This window comes from Dioscorea cayenensis, chromosome 14 (genome assembly GCF_009730915.1).
Source record: "Dioscorea cayenensis subsp. rotundata cultivar TDr96_F1 chromosome 14, TDr96_F1_v2_PseudoChromosome.rev07_lg8_w22 25.fasta, whole genome shotgun sequence".
Lineage (NCBI taxonomy): Eukaryota > Viridiplantae > Streptophyta > Magnoliopsida > Dioscoreales > Dioscoreaceae > Dioscorea > Dioscorea cayenensis.
Window position 1 is genome coordinate 2,167,393 of NC_052484.1, and position 24,372 is coordinate 2,191,764.

At 30.1% G+C, this 24,372-nt stretch overlaps 3 protein-coding genes across 3 annotated transcripts; 2 read left to right on the forward strand and 1 right to left on the reverse strand.

The window, feature by feature from the left end:
• Positions 1-823: 823 nt before the first annotated feature.
• On the forward strand, positions 824-3,945 carry LOC120275129 (protein WALLS ARE THIN 1-like). The gene is made up of 6 exons (XM_039281629.1): positions 824-1,154; positions 1,254-1,316; positions 1,426-1,542; positions 2,026-2,443; positions 3,156-3,307; positions 3,382-3,945. The coding sequence occupies exons 1-6, from the start codon at positions 955-957 to the stop codon at positions 3,584-3,586; spliced, it is 1,155 nt and encodes a 384-aa protein (XP_039137563.1). The 5' UTR covers positions 824-954; the 3' UTR covers positions 3,587-3,945.
• A 1,087-nt stretch (positions 3,946-5,032) lies between these two features.
• Positions 5,033-7,864, reverse strand: LOC120275372 (protein UPSTREAM OF FLC-like). Its single transcript, XM_039281920.1, has 6 exons — positions 7,568-7,864; positions 7,392-7,461; positions 6,504-7,328; positions 5,553-5,861; positions 5,347-5,455; positions 5,033-5,264 (listed from the first exon to the last, which is right to left on the reverse strand). Exons 1-5 carry the CDS (start codon positions 7,746-7,748, stop codon positions 5,374-5,376), a joined length of 1,467 nt encoding a protein of 488 aa, XP_039137854.1. The 5' UTR covers positions 7,749-7,864; the 3' UTR covers positions 5,033-5,264; positions 5,347-5,373.
• Positions 7,865-19,773: 11,909 nt separating this feature from the next.
• Positions 19,774-21,409, forward strand: LOC120275977 (probable aquaporin TIP1-1). The gene is made up of 2 exons (XM_039282716.1): positions 19,774-20,004; positions 20,585-21,409. Exons 1-2 carry the CDS (start codon positions 19,872-19,874, stop codon positions 21,199-21,201), a joined length of 750 nt encoding a protein of 249 aa, XP_039138650.1. The 5' UTR covers positions 19,774-19,871; the 3' UTR covers positions 21,202-21,409.
• Positions 21,410-24,372: the final 2,963 nt, after the last annotated feature.

Here is a 24,372-nt window from a genome sequence, read left to right on the forward strand (position 1 = left end):
GTTATGATTATAATAATAATTATTATTATTATAATGTAATGTATTAATAATAATAATAATAATAATTATTATTATTATTATTATTATTATTGTAGTCATATTTTTTGTTGTTTAATAAACTAGGACTGAGGGCATTAATTTGTTTAATTGTTGAGGGTAAACTAATAATTTACAACACCCAAAACAGCTTTTCAGAATTGTTTTGTTTAAAAGCACCTCTTTACCAGCTTTTGAAAAAAAACTAAATTTGGACTTTTATAACAGCTTTTGCTTTTGCAGAAAAACCAATACAAACATTTTTTCTTCCATCCAAAAATGCTTAACTTATAAAAAAATATTTTTAGGCTTCTTAGAAGCCAATCCAAACAACCCCATTACTTAGTTCTAGAATCAGAGTATTTTTTGTTTTGGTCTATCACAACCTGACATATTATAATGTAGCACATATACTAAACATTAGTCCTAACTTATAAAAAAATATTATGTATAAATGAAGTACACCATTTGCACTGTCTTATACCTAAAAACTTTAACTTAATAAATATTAATCAAAATAAATATCATAAAATTTAAAAAAAAACTTTTCTAACCAACACTAATTATTTATTTACTAATATTACTACTTTTTATATAAAAAAAATTAACAATAAAATACATTTATTAAACCCCACACCAAAGAGCAAGTGGTTGATGGTGACCAACAATAATAAAACTTAAATATAAATCAAGGGTGTCTTTGCAAAATTCCCCTTCACATCAAACCTTTGTTTCCTTCCACCTTCTCTTCATATATTTCCCCCCTTCCTCTTCCTCCCTCCTTCACACCTCCCCTTTCTTCTTCTTCTTCTTCTTCTTCTTCTTCTTCTTCTTCTTCTCTTAATTTTTCATTATCATCATCTTCATCTTCTTCTTGTTCTTGTTCTTGTTCTTGATCTTGATAGTGAGAAAATAACAATGGCAGACAGGAAGATATGTGGGGTGCCAGAGAGGGTGCAGTTACACGTTGCCATGTTAGCCTTACAATTTGGCTATGCAGGCTTCCATGTGGTCTCTCGTGCAGCTCTCAACATGGGCATTAGCAAGCTCGTCTTTCCCGTTTATCGAAACATCATCGCCTTTCTCCTTCTCCTCCCTTTCGCCTTCTTCCTCGAAAAGTATACATATATATATACATATGTACTCATTTTCTATGACTTAATTAAACTATATATACATGTCTTATATAATTCTAAACATATCTAATTAATTTTCAGGAAGGACAGGCCTCCAATGACCTTATCATTCATTCTCCACTTCTTTGTACTTGCTCTAATTGGGTAAGAAGATCATGTCCTTAATATATATTTATATGGATTAATTTGAGAAACTATGGTGAAGAGGTTCATTCTTTTTGTGGTTGTGATAAATATATATATATATATATAGGATGACTGCAAACCAAGGTTTCTACTTGCTCGGACTCGATAACACTTCACCGACGTTTGCTTCAGCCATCCAGAACTCTGTCCCTGCTCTTACATTCCTTATGGCAGCTGCTCTCAGGTGAACTCTTTATCTCCTTTTTCTTGATTACATACTATATATATATCAAGTATGTATATTTTGGTACCTTTCTAAGTTTGTTTCTGGTTTAATATCATTTATAATTCTTGATCTTGTACATAGCATACTTAGTACTATTAACTTTAGTTTCATGTGGTTTTGATTGAGCTATTTATAATTTTATATATAACTAGTACTGAAGTAGCAGTAGTAGTTTTATTTTTGTTTTTCCATTGAGCTCTTGTATATATATATATATATAGTTCTTGATCTTATCGATCACATGTTTAGAAATAGTAAAGTATCAAGTAGTACTGATTACTTTGGTGATATTTTGGTTTGATTAATCTTATATGTATATATATTTATACATACAAATAGTTCTTGATCTTATTTCATGTTCAGAAATACCAATTCAACTACCAAACTTCTTTCTCTCACACATACATATATATTTGGTTCTTGATCTTGCTTCTTGTATAGGATTGAGAAGGTGAAGTTAAACAGAAGGGACGGTATTTCGAAGGTGGCCGGAACACTGGCATGTGTCTTCGGTGCGTCAGTGATCACTCTCTACAAAGGGCCAGTCATCTTCTCCCCCTCAAAGACCTTGAACCATGTCAATAATGTTGATCCTTCTCCTGTGCTTTGGCTTGAGGACCCTAAAGGCAAGAGTTGGACTTTAGGGTGCGTTTATCTCGTAGGCCATTGCCTTTCTTGGTCTGGTTGGCTTGTCTTGCAGGCTCCAGTGCTTAAGAAATACCCGGCTCGCCTTTCGGTCACTGCCTATACTTGCTTCTTTGGTGTTCTTCAATTCCTCGTCATCGCTCTCGTTGTCGAGAGAGATGCTAGTGCTTGGATATTCAATTCTGGTGGCGAAGTTTTCACTATCTTCTACGCGGTAAATACTTATCACAAATAATAGTCCTTATAGTCCTTCATTATTCAAACCCTAATTGGGGTACATAAAATGAAGAAGATAAAGCTTTTTTTTTTAATAGTTATCAATAGTAATAGTCTTAATAGTTCTACATCAAACTCTTTAGAGAGTTATTCGAAGTATCGACTAAATTCTACATGTTAGTCCTAAGAATTATTCAAGCTTAACCCTGATAACCTTAACCCTAAAAGGGATGCATAAAATGAAGAAGATATATAGATCTTTTCTATTATAATACCCATAAGAGATAATAGTTTTGATAGTTTTACATCAAACTCTATAGAGAGTTATTCAAAGTTAAACCTTACCCTAACCCTAACCCTAATGGGGGACAATAAAGATAAGGTCTCTTCTATTATAATATGAATGCTCAAACTGTAAAGATGAAGAAGTGCATTAAGAAATAATAGTACTACTTATAGTCCTACATCAAAACTTTAAAAAGTTTTTCAAAAATAACTAGTCCTATATCAAAACTTTAAAAAGTTTTTCAAAAATAACCCTAACCCAACCCTAATGGGGGACATAAAATGAAGATCATGGGTCTCTTCTATTATAATATGAAAGTTCAAACTGCAAAGGTGTAGAAGTATGGAGTGCTATATATGTCTATCAGCAAAGTGTACTTCTTTTCCATGAATTAAGCTTACACTGATTATGCATCCAAATGTAGGGTTTTGTAGCCTCTGGGATTGCATTTGCTGTTCAAATATGGTGTATTGACAGAGGTGGTCCAGTGTTTGTCGCCGTCTATCAACCGGTACAAACACTAGTCGTTGCCATTGTTGCCTCCATTGCTCTTGGGGAAGAATTTTACCTTGGAGGGTAATTTTTTTTTCATTGTATTTGTATTACTAAATTTTTCATTGTATATAGTTTACTTACCTATGTTTTATTAGGATTCTCGGTGCTGTATTTATTGTTATCGGACTTTACTTGGTACTATATGGAAAGAGCCAAGAGAGAGCTTTTGCAGCAAAAGAGGCGGCGATCAACACCGCTTCTAATGCCGAGCATGAATCAATAAGATCGACTAATCCTACTTCATACAAGGGTGCCTCTTTAACTCAACCTTTACTTCCATCATCATCGGAGAATGTCTGAGCTCTTTAAGTCCTTGTTTCATCAAAACGAAAGAATAATCTATCGAAAAGTCTAGTATTACACTAAGATCATTGAATGTGTGTCATGTGACAATAAATTTTAAGATGAATGATTTAAATGTATCTTTATTGTCACAGTACATTGCATCTTCTATATGCAAAACTTAGTGTATATATAGTGTGCACTTGATAATAATTTAGGGTTTGATGTGGTTGTACACTTGTAATAAGGCTTGTTAGGGTTAGGGTTAGGGTTTGAGAGGAATGTCCCCATCTCTGAACCCTAGTCCTAGCAAGTGGGCTTGCTTGTATTACTACTTTTGTTTGGGAAGTTAAAAGGTGTGTTTTGTTTGGCTTTAAGTTTGTTATATACTTTTTCCTTGTGCTTGTGGGTTTTCATTGCTCCCAAAGATAGCATGGATTATGTCTTGTCTCTCTCTCTCTCTGGTCTTTCTATAGATAAAAAGATTCCTTTATGAGATATACTTTTTTTATTATTTATATAAATAATTAACTCATAAATTTATTAAATTAAATAATTAAATACACTCAAAACTTATATGGGAATATATATATATATATATATATGTATACCAAACTTTTTATTTTATAAATATAAAATAAGCATTTTTTGGAGAACAAAAGGTTCATTCAAATGAACACTAATTTAAAAAAAAAAAAAAAAACAGAAGTATGAAGAAAACCAATTAAAATATTATTTTAAAAAATAGCTATAATTAGCTAAGAGGACAGACCAAGAAGAGTGGAAATATCCCCAGAGGACCCTACAAACTTTTATCATATCAAAAATATGGCCTACACGCTTTATTTTATTTAATAAATAAATTTTATTTTTCTCAATAATTTAGTTTGTAAGTTAATAAGGTCAATCTCTTTATGCATTAAGTAATGATATTTTTATCTAATAAATTTTTCTAATAATATGAATGCTAAGTTGGTATGTGTTAGCATCTACATCATTCTCTCTTTTTTTTCTTAAATGAATTTATCTTTATCATTTAAATCATAAATTTAAACTCATAATTATAAACAATAAACCAAAAACTCTTTACAAGGAATTGCGATTTATAATTTGATTAGAATTTAGGGTTTAAAATTTAGAGTTTATAATTAAAAATTTTAGGGTATACTATTTGTTATTTAGGATTTAATTTTTTACAATTTTGAGTATAAAATTTCATTGTACGTGAGTTTAAAATTTTAAATAAAATTTTAAATAAATTTTTTTATAATTTTAAATTTTTAAAATTTTTTAAGGGTTGAATTTAAAATTTATGAATATAAAGAATGACAATGAATGACAAATTGATATCTATTCCGGTAACTTCAATAAATTTAGTATGTAAATATAGCATGGCTACTCGGCATTTAATCATTGCATTTACTCAATTTGATTTGTCACATAAATTTAATTTAGGGACTAAATTCAGAGACAGTAAAGTTTAGGGGATCACAATAGCAAATACAAAACAACATATTTCAGATATAAACAATACACAATGACTTCATTCAGTACAACCAAAACTCATAATTTTAACAAAAAATTTGCAAGAAAGATGATATATAAGCCATTCTAAATTAGAGATTAGTAACCAAAAATTTCATATGGATCATCAGTCTTTCACTCTGTTAATGTTGTGCTTCCCTTCATTTTCGATCTGTAAGTAAAGACAGACGACAGAATTAAGAAATGACCGAATTCATAGATCGAATGAATTGAATATAAATGAAGTTACTGACTTCTGAAATTTACAAACAAGTTCTTGTTCACGAACTAGAACATGAGATATCCTCCTTATCGTCACATATTGCCGTTGATTGGATTATAACCCGAGCTCCAGAAGTAAGTCTGCAGAAATTAATCGAAAATAATCTTTGTCAAAAGAGTAAAATGAAAAACAATCTTAGAAACTTTCAAGGAAGGTAAAGGTATCAGGGAAACTTAACTTTCTTCGATCTTGATAACTTTGTCGTTGTGCTCTTTAAAAGATTCTAACCTCATTGACGATCCTTTCTGTGAGGATGCATCAGTAATTATCCGGCTGCTTCCAGCTTTTGATGAACATAGAGGTGAGGATTTCGACGAGTCCAGCATGGCTGAAGATGTCCTTGGTGCTTCAGATGTAGGTGATCTCATTGTTGCATTCCGTGACTGTTTGTTCGACATAATTTTTATTGTTTTTGGAAGGCATTTGGATCGGGAAGAATCCGTACGCAGTTCCTTCTCCTTCTTTGAATCTGGTGATGTGCAATGCCTGCTTTTTATACAACTTATCAGCACAAACCATGCAAGGAACAATAAAATCATTCAGAATACAAAGAAGATTTAGCTCAACTACTGTCAATTAAGTTCATCTTGAGATATATACTTAAAGTTACGCATTGATTTTCGAACAAAGTTAGAGTAATGATGCCATAACTTAAGTTGATCGATGCATACTGTGACAACAGATAGTCAAGCAAGGATTAGAAATTTCAATAGATTATCGAAAAATGTTATACTACTGTAAGCTTTTAGAAATTCGAATGAGAACACAAATTAAATGGAATCAAGAACTAAACTGTGTTTTTTTTTTTTTGTAGAATTAAACTGTGACATTTGAGCTTGTTTCATTTGTTTCATACGGTGATCAAAGATATTGAATAGCTGTAAATTCACATATGCAAAGAGACAACCTATACAGTTTTCATGATTGTTTCATTGTTCTCAAAGAGAAGTAAAGAGCAGTAAATTCACATATGCAAAGAGACAATCCTATGCAGCATTTGATATTGTTTCAATTGTTTCAAGGATGATGACTGACAGTGAAAAGCAGTGAATTCACATATCCAAAGAGACAACCCAATGCAGCTATTAAGACTGTTCCAATTGTAATCAAAATGACAAAGAGATATACCTGTCAGCATTGAACGATGAAGAGCGCTTAAGAGCAGAGACATCAGCAACACCTTCCTCTCTATGCCTGTTAGTCTCAATCAAGCTCCCACTGAAGTACTCTTTATCCTCCAACCTCAATCCCATGAGCCTTGGATTATCGGATAAGCAATCAAGCTCTCCAAGCATCCCAGAACCCCGAAGCACCGTTGGAGTAAACTTCATCCTAGAGAACCTTGAATGGTGATCCTTCACAGAGATTGACCCACAAGTGATCAAATGCATGAGCACATTGCTAGCTCTCAACCTTGTCCTTGCAGAAACAAGCATTTGATCTCCTTCTGAAATTCTGAAGTTATTCATTTTGACCTCAGCTCTGATCAATGACTCCAAAGTTTCCACCTTTCTCTCCGACAACACTGGGGAAATCTCCTCCCTCTCAATCTCAGACCTCTGTTTCTGCTTATCAACAGAGCTATCCTCAGTCCACATTCCTCGATCACAAGTCTCCTTCTTGCGCCCCTCCTTGGTCTGTGTCGCCACATCTTGAGCAATGCTTGGATTGCAAACCTGCAATTCTACCGAGCTTCCAGCACCATCATCAGAACAACCAGTGCTGGATGAGGATGAGGAATGCAGCCGCCGAGGTGGAGGTTTCAGCTCGGCATTTCTCCGAACAGGTTGCGAGCATTCCAATTTCACAAAGCTACCACGATTAAACCCTTGATCAGAACCATGAGATTGATCCAAAATCTCAGAACCCTTGAGCACGTACTCATTCCCACTCGCCGGAAAAACAAGATCATCCTCCTCAAGATCATGCCACACAAATCCAGTCTTATAACTCCTGCAAACAAAATCATCAAACAAACACTAAAAAAGAATCGATTTTTACTCATCAATTCCATACCTTTTGCAAGACCAAGCATACATCCCTCCCATTCCCTTCCCTCTCAGCACATTCAACCTCTCAATCACATCTAAACAACAACAACAACAACAACAACAAGAATCAAAGAACCAGAACAAAACCATTCCACAATTAAAAACAAAGAAAAAGAAAAACCATGGATCAAAAGCACTGACCTTTGAGATATAGGCCATCAGGAGAAGAGAGAGGGACCTCAATGAAGTGAGGGTGTTCAAGATGGCGATTTCTACAGAGATAGTAAACAACCGGGACCTTTCTTTCATGTTGGAGCTTCGGCAGCGGCTCCGACCATGGTCTGGCTCGCTCAGGGCTAACTTCCAGTAAATACTTCCGCATTGTTGACCAGAAACCTGCTTCAATCGAGGAGGAAGAGCAGAGAAATCTAGGGTTTATCAATGGCTCCGCAAGCGAGAACAGTGACAGTGAAGAGGATGAGTAGCAGTTGCACTGCTGTACTGAGAATCTCACAAACTGGCAGAGAAGAAGGTGGCTTTTTTATATATACACCCTTTAAAAAATTTTAATTTTTGCTCTACTTACAAATAAAATAATATTTCATTTTTTTATTAATTTTTTTATTTGTTAAAAAAATAAATTATACTACTAAGAGACCACTGGCCTGACCTTTTCAATGATTGTAAAGCTGATTGAAAAGGTCTTTGGATAACAATCAGACAATTCTCACAATTTATTAATAACACAGATCACATATTTCATACGGCCACGCAAGACACGCTATCTCCCCTTCTTGATATTATCCCCGAATGTTCTCACACACAGAATGACTCTCTTAATTGGACCCTTGAAAAAAGTGGCACTTTCACAGTTAAATCCTTCTATAAATATCTTATTGATGGTGGAACCCGCAGCCCACTGTACTACCACCTTTTTTGGAAAAGTCGTAACCCTAGAAATATCACTCTGTTCTGCTGGCTAGCTGGAGAAGACAAGATCCTCACTCTCTCTAGCTTATTCAAGAAAGGTTGTAATTTTCAAAATTCCACTGACACCTGTGTCCTCTGTCACAACGGTTCCGAGAACATTCAACATCTTTTCATCGATTGCGAATTCTCCAAACGCATCTGGGCATTCTTTACTCAATCCTTAGATTCATCTTCTCTCCCACAAACCATCCCGCTCTTGTGGACCTCCTGGATTCTGTCCCTTACACCTCGACTCCGACCACTCTGGGACCTCATTTCTCGTGCAATTTTATGGAATATTTGTCTTGAAAGGAACTCTCGTATCTTTCAACAGACTGCTTTACCACAATTAAACATAATTTTTAAAACTGCTAATATGCTTCTTTCATGGTTCCCAACAGCTGCGGATAGACATCAACAAACATTCAATGAAGCATCACAGAAAATCAAGCGCTCCCTTGACTTCCTCAGTGCAAGCGCATCAAATCCTCCTGGCGAAGTCGATCACGACACCCCATAGGAGTTGCTGCACCACCAGATCTTCTGGCCAGACCTGAGATGTCAGACGGTGTCTTCCGCCTGAACATGCTTTTACCTCCTTTTATTTTTATTTCTCTGCTTTATTGTACTTTTCTCCTTCACTTCTGGTGAGAGAATTTTATCCCTGTACTGTTTTTTCTTTCTCAATAAATCAGTGGTTTATCCACTTTTCATCAAAAAATAAATAAATAAATTATATTTTTTTCATATTTATGTGATGCTAATGAAGGATGAGAGTGAGTGATAAAATAGCCAAACCCACCTGGTTGAAGTTATTAGCAGCACCAAAATAAATCTCTCGTGTAACCCATACACCATAAAGACAGACACTTATCGTTTTTTTTTAAAATATATATTATAATATATCTAGTTAAAATAATTTTATTAAAATTGTTTTTTTTTGCTATGTAAATATTTTAGAGAATATTGGAATATGAAGGTTTATTCACTCATTTTAATCATATATTTTTAAATATGTGATTTGAATTTATATTTTTTTCAAATAATTATTAATTAACAGCTCATATGAGTCTATGTTAAAGAGAAAGAGATCAAAACACATTGTTTATTTGTTTTTTTATTTTATGAAGCAAAACTAATAATAGTACTATAAAATTTTTAAAAGAAAATAATATATTTCTAAAATTATATATATATACATGATAAAATAAATTTAAAAAAATGCTTAAATAAATTTAATGGAAAATAACGCTATGTCTCTCTAGACTCTTTTGATTCAGTGAAAAATCATTCAATTATATTAAATTTTTAAAACTTTCTCATTTTTAACTTTAAATTAAATTAAAATTATAAAAATTACTCTTATTTTCCTCCCTCAACATCATGTTTGTGTTTGATGCATACTTTTGCATTTGATCCATGCTCTCACACTTGGATACAAGGACAACTTCACTTTTTTTCTAAGTGTGTTGTCTCCTTTGCATCCGGTATCACATTACATTGATGTTAAAAGATATTTATAATATTTTATTAAAATATTATGCACATCAAGATTAGAAAGACAAAATAATAAGATAATAATTGAAAAGTAGAAAGAAAAAAATTCAAAGAGACTATATTATTACAAGGAAAGCTTGCAATGGTCTTTAGTAATTTTTATTGTTTATAAAATTAAACTTAGAACAATAGTCTTACAATGAAAACATATTGGGAGTTTCAAATGTATTTCCTATATATATATATATATATATATATGGGAGAGATATTTAGCTTGCTTTTTGAAAGGGAAAAGTATAAGAACTTTATTTAGTTTGTTAGAAAATCTTTTGGCATGTGATCAAAGAATAAAAGTTCATGAATGCACCAATATATGTTCATTATAAAATGTTCATGGATGTTTGGTTCTATTCTTTATTTATTTTGACTTTTTCTTGTGTACATATTCCAATGCATTGAAGGAAAAAGTAACAAAAAGAAAAGGACATGTATTGACCTTGATATAATACAAACATGTAAGGCCATGCCATATCCCATACGTAATTTTAAATAGGTAAAGTCTTAATTAGTCCCTCCATATAAAGATTTATCTCTATGATCCCTGAACAAAGAAAAATGAAAAATTCAACTCAATTAAATAAAAATTTATTAGATATAATTAAAAAATATTTAGGATATTACCAAAGTTCCATAGAATAGATATTTTTATAGTTTATTAAATTCTTTTTATAAAGCAAACAAGTTATATGTAAGGGCTTTACATAAATATAAAATTGTATGAAATTAAATCTAAATAAATTTATGTTCTCTTTTTACATGAGTTGAGATTCTAATCAGTTTTTTAGTAAAAATTGAAACATTTTGTACATAAAACTCAATGCCAATAGACTAAAATATCATTAGCATTAAAATATTTTTTAATTATAAAATAAATTTAAATATCTTTAATATATTGAAATTAATATACTTTTGATGAAAAAAGTAATTGAAATATATACCAAAACTAAATAAAAAATTTTAAATAAGGATTTTATTAAACAATCTATATATATTAAAATAGGAAAGTGTCTTGCTATATGTCTTTTAGTCAAAATCGTATAATATTATAATAATATAAAAATATTTATAATTATCTTTAATTTTGTAACAAAATTTTAAAAGCAAATTATAATTTTAAAAATATTTATAATTAAAAAACGTTGATAATTTCAAAAGATTGATGAAACTTTGATATAAAAATAAAAATACCATTCAAATATAAACTCCAATTGATTATACATTATTAGGGGGTTGTATTGTATGAACTTCAAAAATTTTTAAAATTTAGATTAAATATGTTGTTTTTAAAAATTTGCGTAACAATATACTTAATTAAATTTCAAATATTATTATCAAAATCATAATAATTATGTTGGGTATGAATATTATTTTTAACATATATTAATCTCTTCCGTGGATAGTTCGGGCATAATACTAATTTATAAATATAACTACAAAGCTTAAGTGCATTTTAAATAATTAATCAAAGAAGAAAGTGAATACAGTTTAAATAAATTTCAGGGACTAATTGTGACTTTCACCTTATATATATATAGTATATAAAAGTAGCACAAATTCCAAGGCCGGAGGACAAAAAGATCACGACAGTGCATGATATCCAACGTCCACGCTAAGTTTTTATTATCAAATAGTACAAAAGTTTGTAAACCACAATACAATATTATCATATGGTCCTCAAGTGCTGACATTTTAAAATTAAAAAATAATAAAAAAACAGGTTTTGCACTGCTACCATGCTTTATAGATGAAAGTGTTGCAGTGGAAAAAGAGTGTTCATGGACTTTGGATTTGATGGCTAACTTTTCCGTATGTTTATTTGGATAAAAGGTATTTAATGCTCTTGGTGCTTTTTTGGGTCTTGAGTTTTAAAAATATATCATTTGTATAAAATTTTTATAATTTAAAAAAACAGGAAAGTTATCTCCCTATTAAACAGAAAGATCAAATATTAAACAAAATAATACTATATATGTTAAGTAAAAACTCATGTAGTTATAGGAAAACATCAAATGTTAAATTAAAATTATATATTTTAAGCGGGAAGTATATGCTGTAAGATAAAATAAACTGACAGAGTGAACTGTATGGACTAAAAAGTATGATGTTTGAGAAAAAAATGACTATTTCACAAATTGAAATGTTAAAGGGTTTGTTTGAGATGTTTTGAACTTTTTAAAGACTTATAATTAATTTTTTCAAATAGTTAAAGTTTATTAATATTATTTTTAAATAAAGTAACAGCTGCTCTTCCTAACTGTTTCCATTTCTCCAAAATATTTTTGAAAGTAATTAAAATTTCAAAATATTTTGGATTTTTTAAATTTTATTTTATAATATAAATAAAATTAAAATTACAAAAATATTTCTGTTTTACTTAGAACTGTAAATGAACCAATGCATTCGTTAAAAACTCGAAGCCTCAGCTCATAAAGGACTCGAGTCATTTATTAAAGCTTGTAAGGTAAAACAAGCCAAGTTTAAATACCACCAAGCTCGGCTCGTTAAAACTTGTGAACAATTTATTCATAGTATTATTAAAAGCTCACTTATAAAAATCGTTAAAATGCTCATTTATAATATCATTAACAAGTTTATTTATAAAAATCATCAATATAATTGTTTATATATCATTAACAATCTCATTTGTGTAAATTATTTATATTAATTTTAATAGAAATTTTAACATCGTCATCTATGAGATTATTAATAAAAATGTATTATAAAAATATTACACTAAATTTTAAGTATAATTTTAAGAAAAAATAAGATTAATTTATAATTTTTATTGTAAAAAAGTTCAATATTAATTTAAAACAATATTTTTTAATAATAATAATTATTATGATGATGCATTACTTATGAAAAAAAAATACCTATCTTTTCAAATAAATGAGTTGAACTTGAGGGCTTTACTATTTATAAAGCTCGATGTAGACTCGAGCTCGACTCGGCTCAAACAAAAGAAACTCGAGCTTGGCTCAAGCTTAGTTAAAATAATGTCGAGCCAAGTTTGAACATGGCTAGGCTCGACTCGGCTCGTTTACACCCTTAGCTTTAATTAGCAGATTGGGCCGGTGTTAATACTTGCACCAATACTAAAGATAAGCTCTCCCAATACACCTGCACCAAGCATACCCCTTATGAGGGTACTTTAGCCCGGACATTGGTGGGTACGCTTGCACTTAAACCCAAGATTGAGGAAAATGAGTCCACCCCCTTTGTGTCTGCACCAGCGAGCTTGCAGTTGATTTGGTGTGATTACCTAAAAACTAAATTTGTAGTGTAAGAACACTTTCTATTTTTAATGAGGATCTTATGATTTCTTCATTAAAATAAATAATATATCATTTAATTTTTAACTGAAAAGCCTATGATCTTTAAATCTAATTATTTATACAACATCTAATAATGTACATTTTAAAAGAAATTTATGAGATATTCATAAGAAAAATGGGTAATCTTGCACATGAATAACCATATATCATATAAAACCATGTTAAAATTATCAAATGGATTTATAAATGTATTTATAAAGTTTTCAAGGCAATGTTGGGCTTCGGGCAGGTCCCCATGGAATGGGCCATCTTTGTTTGCAAATATTTCTCTTCAAGTTAAGTTAGGTAGGCCCAAGCCATTTCATTTTAGGGGCCACTAACTCAAATCAGGCCTAATATTAAGAAGCTCGTTTGATGCATCAATATAAAGAATAGTTCTAGAGCATGATTTTATGATCATGATTGTGCAGTTGTATGAGAAGTCACAATTGTAGCATTAGCCAAACACTGTCTAACTGAGTGGAAAGACATGTGGGAGTGGGTGAAGAGGCGGAATGTCATATCTCTCTGCCATCAGTACTGTAACAACACTATATAATACCGTGGAATATTTATACAATAATATTCATTTATTGTTTATTAGATCTTTCATAGAAGGAGTTGTATTGTCCACTTATTTAAAGTTACAGAATAGAGGAGATTTACCATTGCGAGCAGGGACGGAGCCAGAAATTATGGGGTAGAGGGGCGAATTATAATAAAAAATAATTAATAAAATATTTATAAATTTTGTTTATAATTTATTTATATGTTAATTTGTAGTTTAATTATAAAAATCAAGCCAAACAATAAATTTTTACAAAAACTTAGTTAAAATATAATTTTATATTTTGTGTAAACTAATTTATAAAAAACTAAAAACTAAAACATAGATTTTTGAAATAAAAATATATATACCACATAAAGTAATTTATAAATTATCAATAGATTAAATAATAAGTTTTTATAAATATTTTTTTAAAACAATATTATGTTTAAGAAGATAAGTATAAAAAATATAAAAAAAAAAATTATATTTAAAAAAATCTAAAGATATATAAAGAGAAAGAGATATTTTTAAAAAAAACCAAAAAATTTAAAAATTAAATTAAATTAAAAACCTAAATAGTAAAAGAGTAAAAGGGAAAAGGAGGAGGGAAACGAGAGAGAGAGAGAGAGAGAGAGAGAGAGAGATGCATAGAAGTAGTATAAAGGAGAGAGACCCGCCTTTGGGGCGGAGAAAAGAGAGAGGGGTCAAAGGAGGGGTGGCGGGAGTTCGCCGGTGACAAGGGGGGGCGATCGCCCCCTGCACACCCCTCTCTTCCTCTGCCTCTGATTGCGAGATTATATTGTTTAATATATTATCTTGGACACATGTGGCAAGCCATCATTACTACGTATGTTAATTCACCCAATATGATAAATTTAATGTATTATAATATTTGTTTGTCATTTTAACAATTTTTTTGGACAATGTTTATCCTTTTTGTTAAAAAAATCACATCACCATTAGAATTTACGGTATAAATTTATAAAATGAAGTGACAAGAGATAAAAATAATTTTATAAAACAGATCGAATTTTTCGTATTGTAAAACTCGAATTCTTTCTCTAATTTAGATTATTAAAAATATTTTGATTGTATTTAGAGTTATAGCTAAAATTATTAAACTTTTGTTGGACTCTTCTTGACTTTTTTTTTTTATTTGGCCAGTTATATATGTGAGTTGTTTAATAATAACCATATTAGTCAAAAATTTTAATTTGTATTTTTTAAATAATGATAAAATTTTATTAAAAATTTTACACACATGCATTGAATATACTGCATTAGTATATATAATTAAGTTTTTGACTGTTATAATTCACCATTAGATGTTGAACCCAAAATAAAGAGTTTATAGCCCATCTATATTAGCTTTAGAAAGGTGAATTTTAGAAAAATGAGTTTGAGACATTTAAATGTCTCGAGTTCAAATCTAATTTAACGCAGTGGTGGTGGTCATAGTTTACAGTTGTGGGTTTGAATTTTCAATCTATACTCTACATCATCAAGTGAGGGCACATGGGCTAAACATTCAATTTTTAATTAGTATACACGTATACCTTCTGGCTCACGGAGTTTGTTGCATTTGAAAAAAAAATCCAAAGGCCCTATTAAATTATGGACTCATGGAGCTACCTATTCGAATATATATATATATATATATAAGATGATATTTTTTTTGTAAATAAATAGTTTAGGTAAAAAATGAAATCCGAAAGTGGAGTTCCAACTTGTGTTGGGGACCATTTTCTAAAATAAAAGTTATAAAACAAATAACCTTTTCGGGAATGCAATAAAATTTTTTAGATAAATTTGCAACCACAAATTATGTACATTTTTTAATAAATTATGCGTGTGTCGGTGTGTTTATATATATATATATATAAGGATAAAGATTAAAAAAAATTTCTTGAACTAAAATTTAAAATATTTTCAAGGATTTTTAAAAAAATAAAAAAAAAGTTTAAAAATTGATGTCCTTGTAAAGATAGAAAATAATTTGATAGTCAAACAGAAAATAAATTGCGAAATTGGCAATAAAAAAATAATATTCACTAGAGAGAATATGACATTTATAATAAATTTAATTTTCTATTTTTAAGTACATTTTTAACCACACGATTATAGAGATAAATATATTTTTGAAAAATATTTAGTAATAACTTCCTATTAAAAATATACAAGTACTAATAGAAATCGATTCAAATAGCAAAAAATTTAAGTGATTTAAATCAGTGATTTTAAGTTCAAATTCCACTGCATTTAGAACCCATTCCTGATCTGTCTATTTTTTATAAAGCTATTAGTATTTCACTATGCTCTGGTTCTATAACTCAAGCTTAAAAAACAAGAGAAACAAGTGATTTCCCCATGGATTAAAAGGAAATGCAAAAATAGTTGGACAATGAAGAGTGAAAGGGTACAAAATTGAATAAAAATGAAGTGTGATGAAGTGGACCTTTCAATCCAACTCATGGTTGTCAAAAAGTCAGTGCAGAGTTAAATGCAAATGAATATGAAGTTATGAACCACCAACCCTCCACAAGTTATCTCAAATGTCACAAATGATCATTGAAGACTATGAAGTGGTCCTTTTTTCATCCAAAATTTGGTCCAACTCTTAATGTTTGTTGGACCATTGGATGCAATTTGGAAGACATAATAAGCCATGCAAACAAGAAAAAGAAAATCATAGTCCATCTTTAAGTCATTAAAAAAAAAGTTCCTTTTTTGAGTACTGCTATTAATAAATTTGAAGCAATTTATGTCATTATTTATTGTTGTATAGAAATAATTTAGAATGCCTTAATAATCAAGCAATAGATGAAGAGGAAAAATCGATTTATATAGAGATGGTTGACAAAGGATGAAATTGAATAGAAGTATCATTTTGAAGAGAAAAAAATGTTTATATTATTAATAAAGGATGCCAAATAGTGTAAGTATTTGAAAAAAAAACATACGAGTTTGATCTTTTATGATTGATTAGGATAGTTTAGTGATCCATATTCTATAATTAAATAAACACTAGTGGGGTTGTGATACTCCAGCTCTGATTAAGATTGAGTTTAAGATTATCTGTAAGAGGATGAATGAAATAGCCTCAGGTTAAATAGGGGAGAAAAAGATTATATGTTTATATGTATGATTTGGATCTAAATAAGTGAAACATCTATTATAAAACAAATTGGAGTTGCAGTATGACAAGAAAAACCTAGTCATATAGTCATATGTGCAAACACTTGAATCATAATTTTTTTTATCTACTCAATGATGACAATTATTATTTTTAATGCATATTTTCGACACTTGTACCATGTGAATTAATTAGTCAAAGGGTTAAATTTAGCTTTCAATTAAACTCAATTGAGAGGACCATGACAAAATGTAGCAACAAAAAAAAATGTACATGTAAAATATTGAAGCATTTGGAAGTGAATTTATGAATTTATTCATATGGATGATCTAATTTTGACAGAACAAAGGAATCCAAATGAGAAAGTAACAAAGACTTAATGGGAAAGAGCCATAAAGAAGACGAGATATGCTTTGACAATGATCGAAATCAAACAAACATTTTCCAAATGAGGCTGAAAAGGAACATTACTTTCACAGAGTAGTATTGTCCTTTGAATTCTCTTTACAGCCATACAATTCATGCATCACACTCAATCTATCATCACCCTCTTGTTCCTCTTGTTCAAGCCATACAAAATACTACTACTACTAATAATAATAATACATTAAAAAAATACATAACCAATCTCACCCAATAGATGTCTATTTTTTTTTTATTATAAAACTCAGTATTTCATCTGAATTAATTTAGAGTCAATGGCTCTTAAAAAAAAGCCATGACAAAGATAAAAATAAAAATAATAAAAATAAAAACTATATTCATGAATTAAAATTGCTGTAATACAGATGCAAATAAACCATTTAATATATAAAATTAATTGAAAAACATTTATTTGTGTGTTATGAAAGGGATTAGGGTTTTTTTTTACCAAGATGAGCGGCCTAGCCGCTAAGAAAGGCAGGAGCGTGCACAAGTCTCGGCGGAATAAGTGGGAGTGGGGCCCGTGCATACATAGGCGCTGGAATTATCCGTACACAATCACTACTTATACTCCTAGAAATATACCCTCACTTAAAATTCGAACTCTCACCACTTGTGAAGGGTTCTATTAGAGACCCGATTTTTCTAATAAAACCACTTAGCCGTTGGTGAAAGGGTTGCCATCAAACATTCCATAGTGGCTCATTCATTTGGGTGGACCCTTTTAAAGATGGGCATGTGCTTGCATCTATTGGCCTCTAGAGCCATCTTCTAGGTTGCACCATTTGATAATTCTTCATTGTGGATAAGATTGCTTCGCTATTTGGCATATTATCTATCAAATTAATCTTCAACTTGTCTTTATTTACATTTTTTTTTATTTTTTTTACTTTTGTTGTGTCAAATATTACTATTGTCTTTTGTTTGTTGATTTGGACTTATTTAATAATAATAATAATAACAACAATTTAGACTCGATTATTTTTTGTAAAAGTAACTTTTTAAAAATAAATAATATATTAAATAATATTATGATGAAACAGTTAATCAAAATATATATAAAATATAAAATAGGAAATATTTATCCTAACCAGCAATGGTGAATAGAGAAAACAACACTAGTAGATTATAGATTGAGCATCATTTTTTTCCAACAGCGTGATGAAACGATAATTAGAGTCATTTTACCAAATTATGAAAAGATATTAATAAAATTGAGCCCATGTTCCGAAAAGATACTAATAAAATTGAGACTGTATATATAGTGTTTAGGGTTTAAATGACAAGCTGAGTGGCTAAAGCATTTAATGTTTACACAGGATGTTACATGTTCAATTCATTTTAAATGAATGATTGAGTCTTAATAGTAAAAATATGTGGGGATGGGGCTTGTCTATATTGATAATCCCTAAACTTAAATGCTTTTATTTGACTTGTTTCTATTTATGTTTCATGTTTAATTTGCTTGATTTTGATTGTTTTCTTTTCTTATTTATAGGTTATAGTTTTATTATTTATTTAGTTTATCAAATAATATATCACCGCACATACTCCACTTGCTAATAATAAACAAAAAAAATCAATTTAAAAATAAAAAATTACATAAAATAATTAAAAAAATAGCTGTTTACAATGACTTCTCAAAGAAATAATTATCACTAACTATCATGTTTAATAATTAATAATAATTAATTACTGAAAACTTAGAACATTCAAGACCCAAAATAAAGAATCCAAGAACAAAGCTACAAAACAAAAGCTCTTTCCATACCGGTCAAATCAGGACACGTGTCGGTGGTCCTAACCCACAGACCAATCACTCATGCCTTTATCCGGAAATAACACGTGTCGCACGTCTAGCTAATCATCACCCTCTGCTGAGCTGTCCCAGTACAAGAACCACAAGAAAAAAAGTTTAAAAATTATATTATTTTGTCCTTTTTTTTTTCCTTATTTTCAGAAAAATTGTAAAATACCTCTTAAATTTTATAATTTTAAAAAAATTAAAAAATATGAATACATCTCTCCTAAACTCTGATCTATTAGTATCAAATTTCTGTATAAAATGTTTGTTTCATAGAAAAATAAATAAATTTTAATTCATGTAAGTAAAGAATACAGGAGTTATAAAACTCAGTTTTTTTTTATATATGATCGTTTTAAAAAAATCGAGCTGTTGAGTTATTTATGATAAATTTAGGTATAAAAAAATTATATCTCATAAAAAATTATTAAGTGTATTAAAATAAAAATTTATATTAATAAAAATGATTTTTATATTTTCATATTAATAAGTTAATTGTTCAAGTTTTATGGAAAATAATTATAATATTGAATTATTTAAATAATTAAATTCATTTTTTTCTTTTAGTTAATTTTGGAAGGTGACCGAGAACCGGCAATAGCCGGTGGAGGGAAAGGAGGGTGTGAGAGTTTTTAGTATATAAGGAGACTCAAAGGAGTGAGGGCGGAGAGGATAGAGAGAGTTTTGGGTTATTTATTTATATTTATTTAATTAGTGTTTATATTTTGGACGGTGTTGATTAGAGGATCAAAAGAATGCCGATCTCGAGGATAGCGATCGGAACTCGGGAGGAGGCGACTCACCCGAGTGCGCTCAAGGCCGCGTTGGCCGAGTTCATCTCAACTCTTATCTTCGTTTTTGCCGGCCAAGGCTCTGGCATGGCTTTTGGTGCGTTTCCCCTTCTACACTCGTTTCTTCTTTATTTTTTTTTAAATTTTTATATTTGAGTCTTTTTTTTTTAATTTTTTTTCGAGATATTAAGATAATATATGATCACAAATGCATCTACTTCTACTTTTTTTTTAAAGTTTTTCAACCCTTGAAAAATCCTTGGCATAAATTGCCATAAGTTGGGAAACGCGTTTCTCAATTTTTTTCCATTTTTGAGTTGAAAATTATTTATGCCAAAAACGCGTTTCCCTTTTTACATTTTTAGGTTTTAATTTTTTTTTCTGATGTCGTATATATATTGTCTCGGATGTCAACACTTTAAAAATGCTTGGTATTTATTGGGAAACGCGATCTCCCTTTTTTCATCGTGGTAAATTCTATCAGATGGGAAACGCGTTCCGTTTCCTAAGATTTATTCGAATTTTTAGGTTATAATTTTTTTCCCCTTTTGTCGTGCTTATATATATATATATATATATAAAAGTTTGACTAGGAAACGCGTTTCTCGAACATTATACTTTCCGAACCAACGCGTTTCGCCAACATTATACTAACAAAACAAAAACTCGTTTCCCAGGCAAGCTCACCGGCGGCGCCTCCACAACACCGGCGGGGCTAATCTCAGCATCAATAGCACACGGCTTCGGCCTTTTCGTCGCCGTCTCCGTCGCCGCCAACATCTCCGGCGGCCACGTCAACCCAGCAGTAACCTTCGGCGCCTTCGTCGGCGGCAACATAACCCTTCTCCGCGGCATCCTCTACTGGATAGCTCAACTCCTCGGCTCCACCGTCGCCTGCCTCCTCCTCCGCATCTCCACCGGCGAACCCACCGGCTCCTTCGGCCTCTCCGGCATCTCCGTCTGGAACGCTCTCGTGCTGGAGATCGTCATGACGTTTGGCCTTGTCTACACCGTCTACGCCACAGCCATTGATTCAAAGAGAGGAACTTTGGGAACTATAGCACCTATAGCCATTGGTTTCATCGTCGGAGCTAACATCCTCGCCGGCGGAGCGTTTGACGGAGCTTCGATGAACCCGGCGGTGAGCTTTGGACCGTCGCTGGTGAGCTGGTCTTGGGATAATCAGTGGGTTTATTGGGTTGGTCCTTTGATTGGTGGTGGACTTGCTGGTCTTGTTTATGAGTTGTTTTTCATTTCTCATTCTCATGAGCAAATTCCTTCCGCTGAATATTGAGAGAAAAAGGTGGTGGTTATGTTAACGTGGATGTGGATGTACGTACGTGTGCATGCATGCATGCGTGGATGGGTGGACGTAGTTTGAGTTTGTTTAAGTGGTTATGTATGTTGTTTGGGTTGTGGTGAGATCTTTGGTATTCTATGTATGGTTTGAGGTTTGATTTTGAATCATTTAATGTTTTAATGTTTGATGTTCTCTTCTTTGCTTTTGATATATTAATTATGTTCTTGTGGGTTTTGGATGTTTCTTTGAGACTTTTGGATGGCCTCTCTCTATCTTGGTTTTGTGTTTGGAGTGACTTTGTTTATTGTATTTTCTTCTCCATTTTTCATTATGTTTTGTTGAGTTAATCCATTGTGTTCACGGTTGGAAATATGGCAATATGGATGGAACATCTAATACAGTTGAGCATAGTAATTATTAGAGTGAAACATGGAGAGATAAACAAGTATTAGTGCCAACCGCTTGGGTCAATTGGCATCGGATTTTTTACTAGGGTTTTCATTTTGGGTAGAGTGGCTTTCTGAGTTCGATTCTTAGGGTTTTCATTTTGGGTAGAGTGGCTTTCTGAGTTCGATTCTCGCCTAACGCAAAGTGAGGGCATTGTGACGTGGAGTGTGGCTCCTCCACGTGCTACTTGATTAGGCACTTGTTGCTCCTTTAAAAATAAATAAATAAATAAGTATTAATTGGGTTGATTGGTTATATTTTGTTTTTTTAAAATATTACTATAGATCTGTTAAAAATAAAAAATAAACTAAAATTAATTTGATAATTCAAATCAAAACACCAAAAATAAACATCACATATAAAAAAAATAAAAAAATGCCAATTGAGCCATATAAATGTATTATAAATTTTTTCTTTGAGAACGACTAGTATGTAAAAAAAGCTTGGGGACCATTTCCCCCATCTTCCGCACTTGATTCCATCTCTGGTTGGAAGCACGTAAGAAATAAGATAGATAATTAGTTTTATTATTTATAGTAATAATATATTAATTAAATGAAATTTGATTAATTGTATTATTTAGACAGTAATCTATTAATAAATTTTGTGGGATAAATTTTTCGCACCTTGGTAGTGAATAAATACATCCAAAAATTGGGTATAAGATGTATATATATCACATAAATCAGATTTTATTGAAATTTAAATTTAACTGATTTTTTAGGTGATTTTATTAAAAAAAAAAAGTATATTGTTCTCTTTTAATCATGACACTTATCTAATTTTATCTTATAAAAAAAATAAATATTTATAAATAAACATAAAAAATCAGAAAATCACCATTTCAGTATCTTATATTTCCATTAAAACTATAATACGAAAGTTAAATTTGATTTATAAATTTATAGTGGAAATGAACGGTTTATATTAGTTTAATTTTTTTTTAATTTTTTTAAAATAAAATTAATAAAACAATTATATATTTGTAAAATTTAAAAAAGAATGAGAATGTGATAATGCTAATACTGTTGTTGATGTGATGGATGAGAGAGTGCCAGACTTTTCATGATGTTCCTTTTTGTGGCATGTGATTGCTCAGGCTTTGCATTATGAACCAGAGACGCTAATCAATTATTGGTTTCCAATTTTTAAATTTTAAATTTCAAATTTGAATCCTAATTTATTTTATTATTTATTTTTAAAAAGTTACATCAACATCCTATGTTCAACCTTATAATACTAATTTTCTGTGCTAAATGAAAATATGAGGAATTAACTTGCTCCCATAATAATGAAATGAGTGATTTATTTATTTTATCTTAAAAAAAATTATGCAATTTAAATTTAAAATTCAAAATAATTATTAAATACATACTCAAATTTATATAGTTTTATTCGCATGTTAAACATGCTTTCATGTAATTGTAGAGATCGACATACTCAAAAATTGATAATATGAGATTTAATTTAATTGAATAATTTTTAAAAAAATAATTATATATATATGATTATCATCGTTAAAAATTTTGTCAGTCATTTTTAATTTATTATTATAAAGATGTCTAATCACTTCTTGTCCTCTATAAATTATAATTATCTACATTTATTTTATTTAAAATATTTTAAATAATTATTTTTTTTAAAAAAAAAAATATTGTGGCACATATTAGTATATTGTCATTTCAAACATATTACTAAGTTGGTGAATGGTGATAAGTTTCAATCACAAGGAATCTCCATCTCTTTCAATGCTTATGTATGTAATCTTATCATTTGAAGATTAAGTGGTGACTAGTACTTCAAATATATGCATTTCATTTTCATAAATCAAGGATATGTAAATATTCATGAAAAATATTTACATATCCTTTTCATTTAGATGTTGATGCTAGACTTGTCGGTAGGTTTTGTTCCAATCTTATTAAACTTCATTATATTATTATTATTTTTTAATTCTTTGACTTTTAAGTTTCTTAGAGCCGTGTGTTTTTAATCAGTATAAAATAAAATATTATGAGTCTTATATAAAAAAAATAGACATTTCTTATCACACATTTTTTTATACAACTTGATAATTTGATTATATTATTTATTATATTGTAAATATATTAAATTCTATTTTTATTTTTATCTAAACATTGAGAAAGTCATTAATTTGGATAGTTTGTCAATAAACCAAAATTTTTGTAAGAAATAAATTTGAAATATATAAAACTTTTAGTGAAAGAATGATTATTTAGATAAATAGTGTGAACCATTTAGGTAGTGTTTGTTTGGAGGGTTTTTGAGTTACATGTAACTTGAGTTACTGGGTTTTCTGAAATCCAGTGTTTGGTTCACAGGATTTCAAAAACCAATGTAACTCATATTACATCCAATGAGTGATTTGGTTTTACGGCCAAATTGGGCGTAAAACCAAATCCCTCATCTTTAAATTTCTTCAAATGCATAACTTGTGACCTATATGTGACCAATTAAAGAAAAACAAATATGATTAAATATTTATGAATATTTTTGTGGAGTGAAAAATTATAAAATTTAATAATAAATTTAATAATTACTTTGATAATTAATTTAATAATAAAATTAAGAGTTAAAATGATCAATGCGATAATTAAAAATCATTAATAACATGCTAAAAAATATATGAAAAAGTTCAAAAATATTTTTTTATTGAGTTAAAAACTTAAATTTAAAAATATTAAATATAATAAAAAA